This window comes from Lepidochelys olivacea (genome assembly GCF_965140295.1).
Source record: "Lepidochelys olivacea isolate rLepOli2 genome assembly, chromosome: 2".
Classification (NCBI taxonomy): Eukaryota; Metazoa; Chordata; order Testudines; family Cheloniidae; genus Lepidochelys; species Lepidochelys olivacea.
The window spans coordinates 32,737,347-32,755,536 of NC_140412.1; the positions used below are offsets into that span (position 1 = coordinate 32,737,347).

The window sequence follows — 18,190 nt, forward strand, 5'->3', positions numbered from 1 at the left end:
TGTGCACAGGTTGCGTGTCTTAGAGAAGGCTGTTTCTGATTTGTATGTGGTATAGTCCAAAAGTTTTCTGCCATCTTCATTTGACTTATTAGTTAACAAATCTTGTGTTCATTTTTTGTCTTTTCAGATGACACTGGCTGCCCTAGTAGCCAGTCAGTATCTCCCATTAAGACTCCTTCTGATACTGGAAACAGTCCAATTAGTTTTTCTACAGGCAGTGATGGAGACTATGCCAAAAAGAAATGTAATGCTGGAACAGTGGGGGAAGGAAACCCACAGTCTGCACGATATAAGAAGGAAACAAAGACAAACCTTGTAAAACCAGGTAAGTACATTTTAGATTGTTTCATTTTGTTAATTTCTCTTCAATACGTACAGTGTATTTAGAAGTTCTCATCAAGCAGCTCAGAGGATTTTGTTTATGTAGCTGGTGAACAGAAAAACAACTGGTCCCTTTATATATGATTAATTGCAAGATTTGAACAGCAGTAAATAGTGGATCTTTTTAGTGACAACATAATAATTTGAGACCTTGATAGAATTTTTTTAAGACTGGATGTGATGTGAAATGTGCTGAAATGCAAATTTTTCTATGTAGAAGAAGTTGCACATATTTTTGTTTTTCTTCCTAGTGACACATCCCTATAAATCATTCTGGGACCGGGATAGAAGGAGCTTTGCTTAACTTCTTTCAACACATGTTTTTTTTACGTATCAAGTCTCTTAAGGCCAGATTTTTAAAGGTATTTTGGCATCTAAAGATGCAGATTGAAACCTAGGGGGATTTTCAAAAGTGCTTTGGTGCCTAACTCCCATTGTTTTCAAACATTCAGCTAGGCACCTATCTTTAAATATCTGTCCCTTTGCTCATAAGTGCACCCTCAAATGTGTGCATCTGGGTGGGTGTGATTTTAATGAGAGCTCTATGTGTGCATCCAAGAGGGTAATTTGGCTACTATTGTTTTCAGACACTAACTTTAACTTAATAAAATGTGATATAATAGATTTAATAAGTGTGAACATCATTGGACCACATGGTCCTTGGTATGAGGATTATGTGAGATCCCAAGTAAGGGAAATTGGGGTATGGGGAATGTTATGCATCACTACTGTTTACCTCCTTTTTAAATTGCTTTTTTGTGTTTACCTTTTCAAAGGGCTTGTTTTCTTCCTTTTTTCCATTGTGGAGTTGAGAGTTAAACATAATTGTTAGTATGAGTTTTTTACCGAATGGTGAAATGTTTTAGCTGTACTATTACACTCTAATAAGTTTCAGAGTGGTAGCCGTGTCAGTCTGTATCAGCAAAAAGAATGAGGAGTACTTGTGGCACCTTAGAGACAAGTACTCCTCATTCTTTTTACTCTAATAAGTGGAGTTGAGGATTCAGTAGACAAGGTCTGTTCCTTTTGAGCTCTGAATCAGTTACCTAACATGGTTTTAGAGGGCACTCTGCAACCCAAGGTGATATCTCTCAAATGAGGTTTAAAATGAAGTCTCTGATCACTTACGTTCATTAAAGATTTCTAGGGACCCGACCGTCCCTGCACCATTAAAGTCAATGGGAGCTAGGGTGACCACATAGCAAGTGTGAAAAATCAGGACGGGGGTGGGGGAGTAATAGGAGCCTATATAAGAAAAAGCCCCAAATATCGGGACCGTCCTTATAAAATTGGGACATCTGGTCACCCTAATGGGAGCTTTCCCATTTACTACAGTGGACTTAAAATCAAGCCCTAGGTACTTATTGCAAAGCATTGGGGTGGACTAGCTCAGGTGAACTCCCAGATTCCAGTTTGGGAAGGTATCTTCTATTTTAAATTCCACCTACAGTTCCAACTAGATATGACAATTCACTTTCTTCCTATCTTAGATTGTTGGGTTGAGGTGTTGTTTTTTGTTTTGTTTAAATCAAGTGCCCTAGTGGGGTGGGGTTGTTTGGAGTAAAGTGAGTAGAGCACATGAGTCGTCAAAGCTGCAAGAAAAATACAGTCTGTTGAATGAAAGTTATATGGATATGAATATAGCCAAAGGTAATATTTGTAGAGCACTTTGGAAATCTTTTTTGATAAAGGCCCCTGTACATGTAAGATTATTAAGTTACTTGACACATTAACTCATTTTGTTGTTTCAAATTATTACATGTGCATTATAGTATGACATAAAGTTGATAGTCTCTTACTAACAACGGGAAGCTGACTCCATTTGAGATAAGCCTTTGCAGACTGGCTTGCTTTGCATATTTAAATAAACAACTTTTTTAATTGTGATAGTCCTTTGAGCAACAAGAACACATGTTTTCTCCATATTTATATCTTTGATATCCCCACCCATCCATTCCAGAGAAACATTATTTTGTCCTCATTATGATTGCCTTCTTCATGCAGGCAGATTGCTTATTTTGTGGCTGTCAGGGTCAGTACATAGGTGAGTTCACAATATGTGTCCCTCTAGTAAGGTTGTAGCCCTTGTGCTGAGAGCTCAAGCACATCAGCTCTTGTGACGTGACAGATCTCCGCTGTGGGAGAGGCAGTAGTTGAGGTGGTACTTGATTCTCGGTTTCCTGTGCCACAGAAAGTACCTTCAAGCTCCTCTCACCAACCACACCAGACCTTTCTTGGTGGAATGCGATTGAAATCTCTTCCTAACTAGCAGGAGAAAATATTCTTGAAATGGAGAGAGATAGTTGTACTCCACTCCCTTCCCTCTGCCTGTGGGGATTGAGGCAATGCTCGTTTAGCTCTGCTTTCCCCGTCTCTCTCTTGGTGTAAGGCAGGTCCACTCCCTACAGCCTGTCTTTGCAAGAGTTTCTGCTGATTCTCTCACTCAGGGAGATATGGCCCCTATCCCAAGAAACTCATAATGTAATTGAACACAATATACAGTGAAAAGAAAAGGAGGACTTGTGGCACCCTAGAGACTAACCAATTCATTAGAGCATAAGCTTTCGTGAGCTACAGCTCACTTCCTCAGATACATCCGATGAAGTGAGCTGTAGCTCACGAAAGCTTATGCTCTAATAAATTGGTTAGTCTCTAAGGTGCCACAAGTCCTCCTTTTCTTTTTACAGCTACAGACTAACACGGCTGCTAATCTGAAATATATAGTGAGTGAGTGTAATGAAGAAACAATAAGAGGGAAGTGGGAGGAAGTACAAGGGTAACAGGAATAAGTCCATGTGATTACATAAGCTACTTATATGTACAACTTGATGGTTCCCAGCCATTTGAAAGGATATTTTAATTAAATATATAAATAACATCATTCCTCTTTTCCTAACAATTCTCACTGGTTTTATGAAGATAATATCTGTATAGGATTTACACAGAAGAGTAGCATAACAATGGTTGCTTAGGGGGAGCTACAAATAAACCACCCCTAACATCACCTTAATTTACAGATATACCATGCTGAGCTAATCTTATGTAATTATCTATGTGTATCATACTGCCACCTTATTGGGCATTTGTCCATTTTTTTTGTCATTCTTTGCCCAGGGAATCATTTATTCCAGAAGTAACACTCAAGCAAATATTTAGATAATTCCAGAAATCTTAGTGTGGGATAGTGGTTAGATTGTGCTCTTGGGACTTTCCTAGCCTGTTCCCATGCTGTTGTCCAATAATTTTTTTGTTGCCCTGACATTATCAGTTTCTCTCTACTTCCTACACTTGGAAAAATCAAATGGGATCAGTTCTTGGAGCATAAGACACTAGCATATTGTAGTAAACCATCTGTGACTCTTGTCTAATAAAAATGTAAGTTTTAACAATCCATTCATAATTTATGTTGTCTGCCTAGTGAACCACTCTTAATCCTCCAGTGCATTGTTGCTGCATTGTGATAAATCTGTGACTGAAAGTTTTGTATGCTTAGGACTGTTACTTATTCATATCAATTTATAATTTATTGATTGTGCACTACATCTGGTTCAAACAAGTGTTATTATAGAAGAATTTCCAAACCAGTTTGAAAAAGGAAACCAATACCCCCCGTTCAAAAGAAATTGCACAACACACAGATGAGTGCGTGTGTTAAAATTTAAAATTTGCACTGAGTCTTTCACGAAGGATGAGGAGATACTGGCAATAAGTACTATGGCATTAGTCCACATTAGCCTGCCTGGCAAAGCGTCATGACGCTTTTCATCTCAGGATTCATGAATCCTATTTTGAGTGTCACTGATTTTCTCAGTAATAAAAAACAGTAGAAAATGTGTTTCAGAGAACAGTTCTGACAGGAGAATGTCCTACAAGACCTCTGATAAGTCCCATCTCTAAATTCTGCAAGTCACATGAAAATCTTATTAAGAACATTGGCAGGTTTTTTGTTCTTTTGAGGTCTGTGTCTTCTCACTTGTCCAATTTCAATGGGAACATTCCTGTGAAAAATTGTTTACTAGTGTAAATGAGGCATTTGCAGTCAGGCCCTAAGTTTGGAATCATGATAAATTTGTAGAGACGTGATAAAAAAAGAGGAATCAGGGATTTACTGAATTAAATATAGCTGAATTAAAAATTCCTTTTTGAGCAACATACAGTATTTACCTGTTAAGTTGCACAAAGCTACATTCAATTTTAAATGTCTTTAAATATTCATAATTGTAGACTGGCACATAGGTCTAGTGGGAGTGCTCTGCATTTCTGCTCAGAAAATCCAGGACCTACTGTCTTTCTTTCAAAGTGTCATGGGCATCTTCAGTCCAGCATAGGAGGGAGATTCCCTTTGGAGGTAATCACTTAGTACCACAAATAGCTAAAATAATCTTTGTTGAGCAATATGAGGCACAGGCCCCCGCTTCTGTCCCCAAAGATCAGCTGTGCTTCCTCCACAGCAATTCTCGGTAGTTATTTCTTCAGCTAGGGAAGGAAGTTTCTTCCCTTCATTGGGTGGAAAGATTGTAACTATAGTTGTGTCAACAGATCATGGTGATGTTAGGGACTTTTTGGACATTGTAGTGACAATAGTCCAATCATAGCAATCATTTAGAATTGAGCCTTGTCATTCATCAACTTTTTTTTCTTTAAATAGATGTGGACAGCATCACACCAGAATCAATTCATCTGTAATTGCAGTGTGCACTTGCCCTATTTCTGCTCTGATACCTATGTACTGCCAGTTCAATCCTATCCAGGTCACATGAATGAGTGAAAGGTTTAACGATCCATAGGTATTTTAAAGTGTCATTCAACTTGCCATTACACTTACTGTGCAGTGCTGTTATGATCTGTTCTACTTTTACTGGGGTGAGTAACTGTCAAGTAACAATTTATTTTAATGAGGTGGTAGTAAACTATCCAAAGTGTAACTGGTAAAGTTCATGGTGGTTAATTTGTGAACTGTATGGGGGAAAGTGTTTCCTATTTTGGTGGGGATTTATCGAGGGAGGGTTTAGGATTGTGTTTGACCGCCACATGAATGAATACCAGTCTAGAGTCAAGTCACCTTTATATTGACTGTGGATACTCAGAGGCTGTGCCCCATCAACTAGCACTGTAACGTTACGGAAAGGGCAGAACAACATTTCCATGGGCTGGAGGATGAGGAAGGGACAGTTTCCCTAAAGTGTTGGTTTCTCCAGTTCTTGTTATAACAGTCATGAAGAGGATAGACAAGAGACTGGGTTATTAACATTTAACAGTCCTGCTGATTTCATCTGGTGCCTCATCATTGGCAACACAGGACAATGGCTGCCTGGGACTCTACTCTTTGGTCCAGGCCATTCAAAGCCAGGGTAGTGGCTAATAAGTCCATCGCTATTCAAGAGTTAATCATCGAAAAGGCCCCTAATTTAGTTTATATTGTTGAGACCTGGCTGGACAATTCAGATAATCCTTTGTCAGCTTCCTCTACTTAACATGATAAGACAGAAGTAGTAACATCTGACTCCAGAATGTAGGTGACCCGCTCCAAAAACAGAATAGTTTGTATGTATCCAGATTGTCTGTAAATCCTAGGAGAGGATTACATTAGGAACAGTTGTGATACATAGATTGCCATAAAGAACCTTACATTTCTCATGGTCATAAAGCGGTAGAATGATAGGTTTGTTTTCCTCGTGGGGCGGGAGAAGAGGCTGTTCTGTTAATGGCTTGATGCATTTGTATCTTGCATTTAGGTTGCTTTTGTTTGTTCTCAGTTTGTTGCACATTTCTGCAAACATTGGAAAGAATAATAGAACCGTGTCTGCTGTTCAGACTCAAAGACAGAATGTCCTAGTTTGAATAGATGCTATGTAATGGGAATGGTTCTATTGTTCTTTAATAATAGCGAGTTGTGCTTTCACTATCATGTTGAAATGCATTTTAAAATCCTGCCAGTGCTCTTTAGGAAATGTATAACTATATTCTAAAAGCAGGGTCATGCTGTTTTATTGTGAAATTAACATATCTAAAAAGCTGTACTTGGGGTGTAGCCTTGCTGTTTCCCCCCAGTTGGATCCATAACATAAATTGGTGTGCTTGATTTTATTTGCAGATTCATAGGGGATGGGGTGGGGAGGGGAGGGAGACTGATTATAAAATACATCCCTTTCTGTTGTCATTTATTTTACAGTACTTAGTAACCTCTTTTAATGTTTCTGCATTTCAAGAGCACTGTCATCTGAAGGAGGTATAATTGTGAACAATGGAATATCAAAGAGCACAGTATTTTGTCATAAATCTGGGCTTTGGTTTGGGCATGCACTGTGGCTCCTTTCCTACAAACACTTGCACATAAGCTTAACTTTACTTGTGTGCAAAAGTTTGGAAGATCGGTGCCTAATCCCTGAGAGCATTCAAGGAAGTTAAATATTGGTTGGTGTAAAATGTGTCTGACTGTTAGAACCCTTAGTGCTGATCTGAAAATTGAAATTGCAATCGGATCCAAATTAAGTCTACTCCCAATATTTACTTAACTATAGGTTTTATAACAAAAACATGGGAGATGGACCGAAAGACATAAGAGATTGATTAGTAGGGGTATATGGAACTTCTTGCCTGTGGTCATTGGTTTTACATATGTACTCACACACTTTGAGTCTCAGGCATTTTAATATAATAATAATTCGTGTGTAAGCCAGGATTTGAATGAGCTCTCCCCTGACATCTCATGATGATCTTGGGGGGAAGACTTCAGGAGCAGACTGTGATTTGCATAGACACACCTACTCTGCCTAGGTGATCAGCAGACAGAGGTGCCAAAGGGATCGGTTTTGGCTGGTTTTGGGTTACAATCCAGTTTACAATTCCATCCCTGGAATCGACAGTCAACTGCGACCAGACATCGTCATCACCAACGAGGACCAGAAGTGGATCATGATGGTGGACAGTGCCCTTTGAGAACAGGACCCCGGCCTTCCACGGCACCTGAGCTCGAAAGGTGGAGAAATATGCCCCTCTGGCCAAAACCTTGAGAGCTAAGGGTTACCAGGTTCAGATACATGCACTGATCGTCATTGCCCTGGGCGCATGGGACCCCAGGAACGAGCGAGTACTGAGAGAATGTGGAATGGGTCAGAGCTACGCTCAGTTGATGTGGCAACTCATGGTGTCGGATGCCATCAGGTGGTCAAGGGACATCTACATAGAACATATCAGAAGACATCAGCAATACTTGGAGGGATGAGCTGAAGTGCCTTTGAGAAGCGCAGTCAGGAAAGTAACTGAAATACTTTGCTCGTGGATTGTATTTTCTAAATGGACAACTGACCCTAAATTCTCAATTACTGAGGGACAGTCTTCACTCATTGATATATTTGCTTTCCACAACCTACTCTCTGTACAACTTCTCATGAGTGATGTACCCGAATACTTGGATGCTAATATCCAAACTGTATTCTTAAATTTATTCACCTAAATTTGGGTTATTGCTGATTATACACTATATGTATCTTATGATGTTAAAAACAAACTTTGCATTTGTGAATAATCTAAGCACTATACCCAGATGTACACTCTTTTTTTAACCTGTGTACTATATCATTTTTTTTAACATTAGCTTTAATAAAAATTTTAAATTTGAAAGCAGGAGTAATGAACTGTTGTTATCCTTTTTATATGAGTAAAGGAGAGCAGAACTGTACCTAGAATGTCCTGAATGAAGGGGTGACCCTTAACTGAACCCCTCACTTGTTAAACTGAGGGTAGGGGTGCCAAATCCCAGTGTAAGCAGGAGGGGATAAGGAAAGGTGTTCCTACCGGATCATGTTAACTCTGTTTAAAGAGTCCTAAACACCATTTGACCCTCGCCTCTCCAGTGTTTAAAGACAGAGATGATGGGATTCAAGCATGATCAACTAGTTTCTGTTCAATAGTTGCTAGAGGTGTAATCACTGATGATCTGGGGCTAAGCCTTGACTTGGTGTGGGGACAGTGTTGTGGTGAAAGAGAACAAAGAGCCAACACCTCAAAGAGCCAACCCACTATCCAGTGAAATCCCTAAGCTGAAATCACTAAGAGTTGGGCTAAGGAGTGGACCCTCAAAATGTGGCAGTGAGTGGCAAGCAGCAGTGGTAATGGTGGCAGAAATAACAGCAGTGGCAGAATACAGAGACTGGGGGCAGCAGAAAGAGCATCAGCAGCAGAAAGTGAGCCAGCTGCACAATGGGAACAGTAGCAGAGACATTGCTGAACTCTGGGTCCTTGCTGACCAAGGACACCCAACCATGAGTGGAGTGCAGCAGAGGGAAAAGGGAAGTGGCATGATAAAGGGCCATTAGTTTGTCAGACTTTGACACCACAAAGTGGCAGACTGAGGCCAGCGTCATTGCCATGTATTGTGCGGTGGGTGTTTCTTATAGTTGCATGCTTTCAAATTGTGGTTGTGGTGTTTTCCCAGTTTAATGAATCGTTCCCTTTTAATACAAGTTTTCTCCTGGTGTACACAGACTCAGTGCCTGTAAGTTGGGAAGTATTGCCTCTAGGAGGCACCCAAGAATGGTGTTTAGTTTTCCCAGATTACCGAGTGGGGGCTCGAGCTGGTTCTGTTTTGTATCGCCTAGAGGAATCCTTAGATATTGAACCCAGCTCTTGTTGCTGCTGACTTCACCTGGCGGATGAGCGTACAAAAGTTTTGCTGATGTGGTTGTATTCACAAGTGGTGGTGTAAGGATTAGGGGAGTCTGAGAGTATTAGAGATGAGCGAATTCCAGGTTCACTGAGTAAAACCCATCTGTGTTATGTTTATCTTGAGCACCAGATTTCTTACTAAAAAGAAAAGGAGTACTTGTGGCACCTTAGAGAATAACCAATTTATTTGAGCATAAGCTTTCGTGAGCTACAGCTCACTTCATCGGATGCATACTGTGGAAACTGCAGAAGACATTATATACACAGAGACCATGAAACAATACCTCCTCCCACCCCACTCTCCTGCTGGTAATAGCTTATCTAAAGTGATCGCTCTCCTTACAATGTGTATGACAATCAAGTTGGGCCATTTCCAGCACAAATCCAGGTTTTCTCACCCTACGCCCCCACCCCCCCACACACAAACTCACTCTCCTGCTGGTAATAGCCCATCCAAAGTGACCACTCTCTTTACAATGTGTATGATAATCAAGGTGGGCCATTTCCAGCACAAATCCAGGTTTTCTCACCTCCCACCCCCATACACACACAACTCACTCTCCTGCTGGTAATAGTTCATCCAAAGTGACCACTCTCCCTACAATGTGCATGATAATCAAGGTGGGCCATTTCCAGCATAAATCCAAGTTTAACCAGAACATCTGGGCGGGGGGGGGGGGAGGTAGGAAAAAACAAGGGGAAATAGGCTACCTTGCATAATGACTTAGCCACTCCCAGTCTCTATTTAAGCCTAAATTAATAGTATCCAATTTGCAAATGAATTCCAATTCAGCAGTTTCTCGCTGGAGTCTGGATTTGAAGTTTTTTTTGTTTTAAGATAGCGACCTTCATGTCTGTAATTGCGTGACCAGAGACCTTGAAGTGTTCTCCGACTGGTTTATGAATGTTATAATTCTTGACATCTGGTTTGTGTCCATTTATTCTTTTACGTAGAGACTGTCCAGTTTGACCAATGTACATGGCAGAGGGGCATTGCTGGCACATGATGGCATATATCACATTGGTGGATGTGCAGGTGAACAAGCCTCTGATAGTGTGGCTGATGTTATTAGGCCCTGTGATGGTGTCCCCTGAATAGATATGTGGGCACAGTTGGCAACGGGCTTTGTTGCAAGGATAGGTTCCTGGGTTAGTGGTTCTGTTGTGTGGTATGTGGTTGTTGGTGAGTATTTGCTTCAGGTTGGGGGGCTGTCTGTAGGCAAGGACTGGCCTGTCTCCCAAGATTTGTGAGAGTGTTGGGTCATCCTTCAGGATAGGTTGTAAATCCTTAATAATGCGTTGGAGGGGTTTTAGTTGGGGGCTGAAGGTGACGGCTAGTGGCGTTCTGTTATTTTCTTTGTTAGGCCTGTCCTGTAGTAGGTGACTTCTGGGAACTCTTCTGGCTCTATCAATCTGTTTCTTCACTTCCGCAGGTGGGTATTGTAGTTGTAAGAATGCTTGATAGAGATCTTGTAGGTGTTGGTCTCTGTCTGAGGGGTTGGAGCAAATGCGGTTGTATCGCAGAGCTTGGCTGTAGACGATGGATCGTGTGGTGTGGTCAGGGTGAAAGCTGGAGGCATGTAGGTAGGAATAGTGGTCAGTAGGTTTCCGGTATAGGGTGGTGTTTATGTGACCATTGTTTATTAGCACTGTAGTGTCCAGGAAGTGGATCTCTTGTGTGGACTGGACCAGGCTGAGGTTGATGGTGGGTTGGAAATTGTTGAAATCATGGTGGAATTCCTCAAGGGCTTCTTTTCCATGGGTCCAGATGATGAAGATGTCATCAATATAGCGCAAGTAGAGTAGGGGCGTTAGGGGACGAGAGCTGAGGAAGCGTTGTTCTAAATCAGCCATAAAAATGTTGGCATACTGTGGGGCCATGCGGGTACCCATAGCAGTGCCGCTGATCTGAAGGTATACGTTGTCCCCAAATGTAAAATAGTTATGGGTAAGGACAAAGTCACAAAGTTCAGCCACCAGGTTAGCCGTGACATTATCGGGGATAGTGTTCTTGACGGCTTGTAGTCCATCTTTGTGTGGAATGTTGGTGTAGAGGTCTTCTACATCCATAGTGGCCAGGATGGTGTTATCAGGAAGATCACCGATGGATTGTAGTTTCCTCAGGAAGTCAGTGGTGTCTTGAAGGTAGCTGGGAGTGCTGGTAGCGTAGGGCCTGAGGAGGGAGTCTACATAGTCAGACAATCCTGCTGTCAGGGTGTCAATGCCTGAGATGATGGGGCGCCCAGGATTTCCAGGTTTATGGATCTTGGGTAGTAGATAGAATATCCCAGGTCGGGGTTCCAGGGGTGTGTCTGTGCGGATTTGATCTTGTGCTTTTTCAGGAAGTTTCTTGAGCAAATGCTGTAGTTGCTTGTGGTAACTCTCAGTGGGATCATAGGGTAATGGCTTGTAGAAAGAGAGCTACCACAAGCAACTACAGCATTTGCTCAAGAAACTTCCTGCTCTCCAAGAGAGCTTGGAGAGCTGCCGAGCAGCCTCTTGTTCATATTCCGACCTATTCATGATGACAACAGCACCTCCTTTGTCAGCCTTTTTGATTATGATGTCAGAGTTGTTTCTGAGGCTGTGGATGGCATTATGTTTGCACGGCTGAGGTTATGGGGCAAGTGATGCTGCTTTTCCACAATTTCAGCCCGTGAACGTCGGCGGAAGCATTCTATGTAGAAGTCCAGTCTGCTGTTTCGTCCTTCAGGAGGAGTCCACCTAAAATCCTTCTTTTTGTACTGTTGGTAGGGAGGCCTCTGTGGATTAGTATGTTGTTCAGAGGTATGTTGGAAATATTACTTGAGTCGGAGACGTCGAAAATAGGATTCTAGGTCACCACAGAACTGTATCATGTTCGTGGGGGTGGAGGGGCAGAAGGAGAGGCCCCAAGATAGGACAGCTTCTTCTGCTGGGCTGAGAGTATAGTTGGATAGGTTAACAATATTGCTGGGTGGGTTGAGGGAACCATTGCTGTGGCCCCTTGTAGCATGTAGTAGTTTAGAAAGTTTAGTGTCCTTTTTCTTTTGTAGAGAAGCAAAGTGTGCGTTGTAAATGGCTTGTCTAGTTTTAGTAAATTCCAGCCATGAGGAAGTTTGTGTGGAAGGTTGTTTTTTTATGAGAGTATCCAGTTCTGAGAGCTCATTCTTATTCTTTCCCTGTGCTGGAAATGGCCCACCTTGATTATCATACACATTGTAAAGAGAGTGGTCACTTTGGATGGGCTATTACCAGCAGGAGAGTGAGTGTGTGTGGGGGGGAGGGGGCGTAGGGTGAGAAAACCTGGATTTGTGCTGGAAATGGCCCAACTTGATTATCATACACATTGTAAGGAGAGTGACCACTTTAGATAAGCTATTACCAGCAGGAGAGTGGGGTGGGAGGAGGTATTGTTTCATGGTCTCTGTGTATATAATGTCTTCTGCAGTTTCCACAGTATGCATCCGATGAAGTGAGCTGTAGCTCACGAAAGCTCATGCTCAATTAAATTGGTTAGTCTCTAAGGTGCCACAAGTACTCCTTTTCTTTTTGCGAATACAGAATAACACGGCTGTTACTCTGAAAGATTTCTAACTGTGCTCAATATTTGGACGAGAACAGCATGTATACTGGTCAACTGATCATGATTTCTGGGGGCTTCCTACCTGCTTTTTAGAATGTCTGCTTTGCAGTAAAAAGAGAGAGAGCTCCAACATATGCCAGACTTCTTAAAATGGTTATGTGCACCCCAATAGTGAACACAACAGAAATAGCCCTAAGTAGAAACATAATGTCATCTAAAGTTCATTCCCATAGAACTTTCTCCTGTTGTTCTCTCTGATTTGTGTGTGGACACAGGGCTGTGCAAATAACTGATTATTCAGTTGTTTATACAAAACTGGAACAGCTTTAACAGAGAGATTGGGGCAGACCCACCTCAGAATAGCTGATTGCTTAGTAGGTAGGGCATTCTGCTGAGGGGAAGGAGATGTAGGTATAAGTCCCTGTTCTAGAGTGGAGATTCAAACCTAGGTTTCCCATATCTCAGGTGAGTGCCCTAACCACTGGACTATGGGGTCTAACTGTCCTTATTTTACCAATTCGCAAAATGTTTCCAAACTGCATTTTTTGGTGAAAAAATGTTTTGGCTAAAAAAGTTTTCCTAGCTCTAACATGGACTTCAAAACCAGATGCAGAATGATAAAGTTTGTCAGGTCCTGTCTACCACTTTGTCTAGCTAGTAAATATGTTGTAAAACAAATGTTTTTGACATTGCTCTTTATAGCTTGTTTCATTTCCTTGCATTTTGTCCCTCTCAAAATGGATGATATCCATTCATAAAGCCAGCTAGTGCTTTCAGTTAATATGCTGCATGAAAAGAGCCCTGCTGCATAAGCTCAATTTTACTTTCACGTCTGTTGCTATGGTGCTGTGTAGATTTGCTTACTTGACCTGCTAACGCAAGGAGTTATTAAAGGCTCCGTCTCCATGGATACACCAGTGTGAAACTATATTCCACAAAAAAATTAAAATACACATCGCTCTTCAAAAGAAAAAGATACAGTGTTTTGGTATGAGGCTGTACTCTTGACTGTTCCCAAATCTGGGCTGTGGGATCTTAGGGTAAAATATTCAAAAGTGTCTAAGTGATTTAGGAGCCTAACTCCCATTGAAAGTAAATGGCGTTTAGGCTTGTATTTCACTTAGACATGTTTTTTCTGACACGGCCATTTTTATATTGCAGTCTCTTACTTTAAATGTTTATTTATCAAAAAGAAAAAGATTACAAAAATGCTTTAACTATTCATGTTACACAATATTAACCACCAGACTGACATGCTTTCTCCATAGTTGACTATTTAAAGTAATATTGAATGGTTTTCAGTATATAAGAGTTAAGAGCCACCTTGTGCATCCAGCAGACGAATTTTACCCAAAACTGTTTTCTTTGCAAAATTAGAGGTCACTGCTATTTTTTTTGGTTTACTAAATAAATGCTACTTTTGAAAACGCTTTGAGTAAAAATGTCCAAAGCACCTAAGCAACTAAGTCCTATTGGAAGTCAAAGATTAAAGTGTTCTTTTACTTCTGGTTTTATATACTTATACTTTGATCACATTTTCTACATCAATACTAGGCAGCTTGCAGCAGCAATTATAGGATAGCTAGCTTCATCTTTGTTCAAGAAATATTTTTTTCCAACATGCAATATGAAGTAACAGCAAAGTGCACTTTAAGCTTTAAAAGTTTTGTATTTCTGCAGAAAAGTTGGCAGAAGCCTATTTTACTAGATATGGCCTGGATAAGTAAAAGTTTAATTCTACATAAAAGGTTTTCACTGGTTCTGACCAGCTAGTGAATACTATGTTACACAATAGCAAACAAGAAGAATAAAACTGTCCTGGATCAGAATGGAACTTTTAATGTTATTAAGCTGCCACTGAGACAGTGATGGCCAAATCATAGGTTTTAGGCTCCCTCCTCTTCCAAAAAAGGATTTCAGCTGTGGCTCAACATACAGTAGATACAATATATGCTTCTTGGTATTTTTAAGATAATCATTGTGTGATTCAAGTTTTGGAAAAAAACGGGGGCAGGTGGAGGATGGGAAAAGCTATATTTCCTTGGGCAAAAATACTATTTTAATGGACACCAAGGGCTCTTTTTTCTACACCAATCCAATATGATATCTGAGTCAAACAAAAACAATGAAACTGGTGCCATACACACTGCACACAGCCTGCATTTATTTTAAAATATGTTAAAGATTGACCTTGAATCTGCTTTGCAGTTTGTATATTTACTTAATTGAAGCTTTTGCTGTCTACTTTTCCTGGCTGTTTTCTGCTGTCTTCAGTCTATTTTGCCTTCATAAGAGAAATATGGTGCATATGAAAGAGGCCGTAATAAATCCTTCTTCAGGAGAATTTATTTTAGTAATTGTGCTGTGCTTTTAAATTATAGTCTCTGTCAGCTCAGCAAATGTTTGAAATAGCTTGCTGAATCCCTAATTCCATTAAAAGAATTCTGGGCCTGGTCCAGCAAAATTTTCCCATTTTTTTCCCACTCAGCTCAGCTTTCATTTTAAGTTATTGGTCATGCAATACCACCCATAACAATCTCAATTTTTCATTAATTTTTTGTTACTTTTCTGCAATCATGTCATCTGTTGCCATTTTCTTTTTATCTTAGAATGTACAAATTAAATTCCTTTAATCTCTCTTCATAAACCATGCTATCTAATCCTGTTGTTATTATTGTTGTCTTTTGGTTTTCTTCCAGTTTATTGATGCCTTTTCAACAAGGTTGCTGGGTTTATATTCGCAAAAAGAAAAGGAGTACTTGTGGCACCTTAGAGACTAACCAATTTATTTGAGCATGAGCTTTTGTGAGCTACAGCTCACTTCATCGGATGCATGCCGTGGAAACAATGAGCTGTAGCTCACGAAAGCTCATGCTCAAATAAATTGGTTAGTCTCTAAGGTGCCACAAGTCCTCCTTTTCTTTTTGCGAATACAGACTAACACGGCTGTTACTCTGAAACCTGGGTTTATATTGTATTCCAAGTGGTGCTTAATCAAGAATTGACTAATGACTTCCTTATTTTTCTTACATGCAGTAGGCCCTATATATGTAACATTTTGAACACTAATTCTCAGAGTACCATTTTGAGTATATGTAGTTGGGGAAACTTGAGGTAAAAAGGTTAAATTGTTGTCAGGGTCAGGATTAGAACGCTGATTTTCTTAACTCATGCCATCAAAACCCTTGGAACAAGCATTTCACCCTTAGTTGATTAACGTGTTGCCTCTGTAGTCCCTGCTTCCATCCCAAATTCCACTTCATGTTACTTTCCAGTCAGTGTTGTCCAGCTTTGTTCTTCCAGATGTGATTTCGTCCTCACTCTTTCAAATCCAAATTAAATCCTATCGGGATAATTATGACCTAATATCTAAATTCCCAAGATTGTTTTGTCATCTTCTTTGGTCCCAGGTGTGTTGACGAACTGCCTCCAAATTTGGTAGCATCTGCAAACTTCATCAATTTACAGTTTCTGTTTATTAATTATGTGTTTATTAATAATTAGTAATGTATTGGAATGACTAGACCAGGGATTGGCAACCTTTGGCACGCGGCCTGTCAGGGAAATCCGCTGGCAGGCCAGGACAGTTTGTTTATCTGCAATGTCTGCAGGTTCGGCCGATCACAGCTCCCACTGGCTGCGGTTCACCATTCCAGGCCAATGGGGGCTGTGGGAAGCGGTGCAGGCTGAGGGATGCGCTGGCTGCCCCTTCCCACAGCCCCCATTGGCCTGGAACGGTGAACCGCAGCCAGTGGGAACTGCGATCGGCCTAACCTGCGGACGCTGCAGGTAAACAAACTGTCCCGGCCCGTCAGTGGATTTCCCTGACAGGCTGAGTGCCAAAGGTTGCCAATCCCTGGACTAGACAGTGTTGGCCCAGTACAGATCCTTCATGGTTTCTCTCTCAATACCTCATCCTGGTTTAATGCTGCACTGTTAATAATTAAATACCCTCTGTTTATACTCATTTAACCACCCCATAGTATTCCTGTGCATACTTAATTGCTTTATATTTTCTAAATTGTTTTTAATAATTCTTATTTTACAGACAAGGGAGAAATTAGTGAAGATTGTTCAACTTTTAGGGGTGTATTTTCCCACTTATATATATGAATCCTATTGTATTTGAAATATGTGTATTTAGGTTGGGAGACTAAAAACTCTCGATTATTAGATAAATGTTTTCTTACTGGTTGAGTGGTAGTGTGGTGTATCCCAGGCACTGGCTACTGATATTTGGATTACATTCCTAGCTCTCCCATTGATTTCCTGTGTGACCACAGGCAAAACACTTAGGTGTTGTGATGCTCAGCATTGCAACACCTAATTTTGAGGCACCTAGAAATCACAGGAACAATACTGAAAAGGAGGACTTGTGGCACCTTAGAGACTAACAAATTTATTTGGGCATAAGCTTTCATGAGCTGTGTATATAAATCTGTGTATATAAATCTCCCCACTGTATTTTCCACTGAATGCATCCGATGAAGTGAGCTGTAGCTCATGAAAGCTTATGCTCAAATAAATTTGTTCATCTCTATGGTGCCACAAGTACTCCTTTTCTTTTTGCGGATACAGACTAACATGGCTGCTACTCTGAAACAGGAACAATACTGTGCACCACAGAATCTGAATTAGACACCTAGGCACCCTAACAATGGATGGGGAGAGATGGGTGTCTTAGAATGCAATCTACAAAAGCCCAAGCACTCTAGGCAGGAAGCCATCTAACTAGCCAATGGGAGATTCTGATGAGAGGGATATGTCTTAAGCCCTGCCCCCTCGTAGAAAGAGATATCTAAGTCTGGGTTTCAGGGTGGTGCCTACTGGGAACCCCTCTCCTGGAGTCAGTTAGGTGCCTTGTGAGAATGGAGTAGGAAGTGGATGCTGGTGCTCATTTTATAACTTGTAGCCCAGTGGTTAGAGCACTCACCTGGGATGTGGGAGACACCGGTTCAATTTCCCTGTCTGCCTGAGGGGGAAAAAGGATTTGAACAGGGGACTCCTACTTGTCCGGTGAGTGCTCAATCCACTGATATCCTGGGATATTCTGGTGTGAGGGTTCCGCAGTCTCTCCTGTTGAAGTTTTTCTACTTTGGATAAATAATTAGAGTCATTGAAACATGGAGACCTGATCCTGGGTCTCTCACCTCCCATGGGGGTGCCTTAATCACCAGTCTAGTGAGTCACACTCTCTCTATCTCTGCCCCGGTTACTCTTTAAGTATTTATACACAATGGAATAGCTTCAACAGAGAAGACTGAGGAAGCCCCACATCAGGATATTGAATAGCTCAGTGGTTCAAGAACTCACCTGAGAGGTGGGAGACCCCTGTTTAAATCCATGCTCCCCCTCAGGCAGAAGGAGGAATTGAACCTGGGTCTCCACATCCCAGGTGAGTGCTCTAACCACTGGGTTAAAAGTTATAAAGTGGGTAGCACTGATACAACCACTTCGTCCTTCTATTCTGGCCAGATTTTGAATGAGACCCGATCCAGTAGGTGGCCTCTGAGCATGCCTACCAGATTGGGCCTCCCCTCACGAGGTACGTGGACAAATGCCTATCTTTTCCCTGTT

At 41.1% G+C, this 18,190-nt stretch overlaps 1 protein-coding gene across 3 annotated transcripts in view; it reads left to right on the plus strand.

Moving 5' to 3' along the window:
* Nucleotides 1-18,190, plus strand: part of SYBU (syntabulin) — a 54,596-nt gene that overhangs the window by 17,506 nt on the left and 18,900 nt on the right. For all 3 annotated transcript variants that reach the window (XM_084620804.1, XM_084620806.1, XM_084620805.1), the window contains exon 3: nucleotides 128-325. In XM_084620804.1, coding sequence (XP_084476930.1) covers nucleotides 128-325 — 198 coding nt within the window. The remainder of the gene's footprint in view (nucleotides 1-127; nucleotides 326-18,190) is intronic.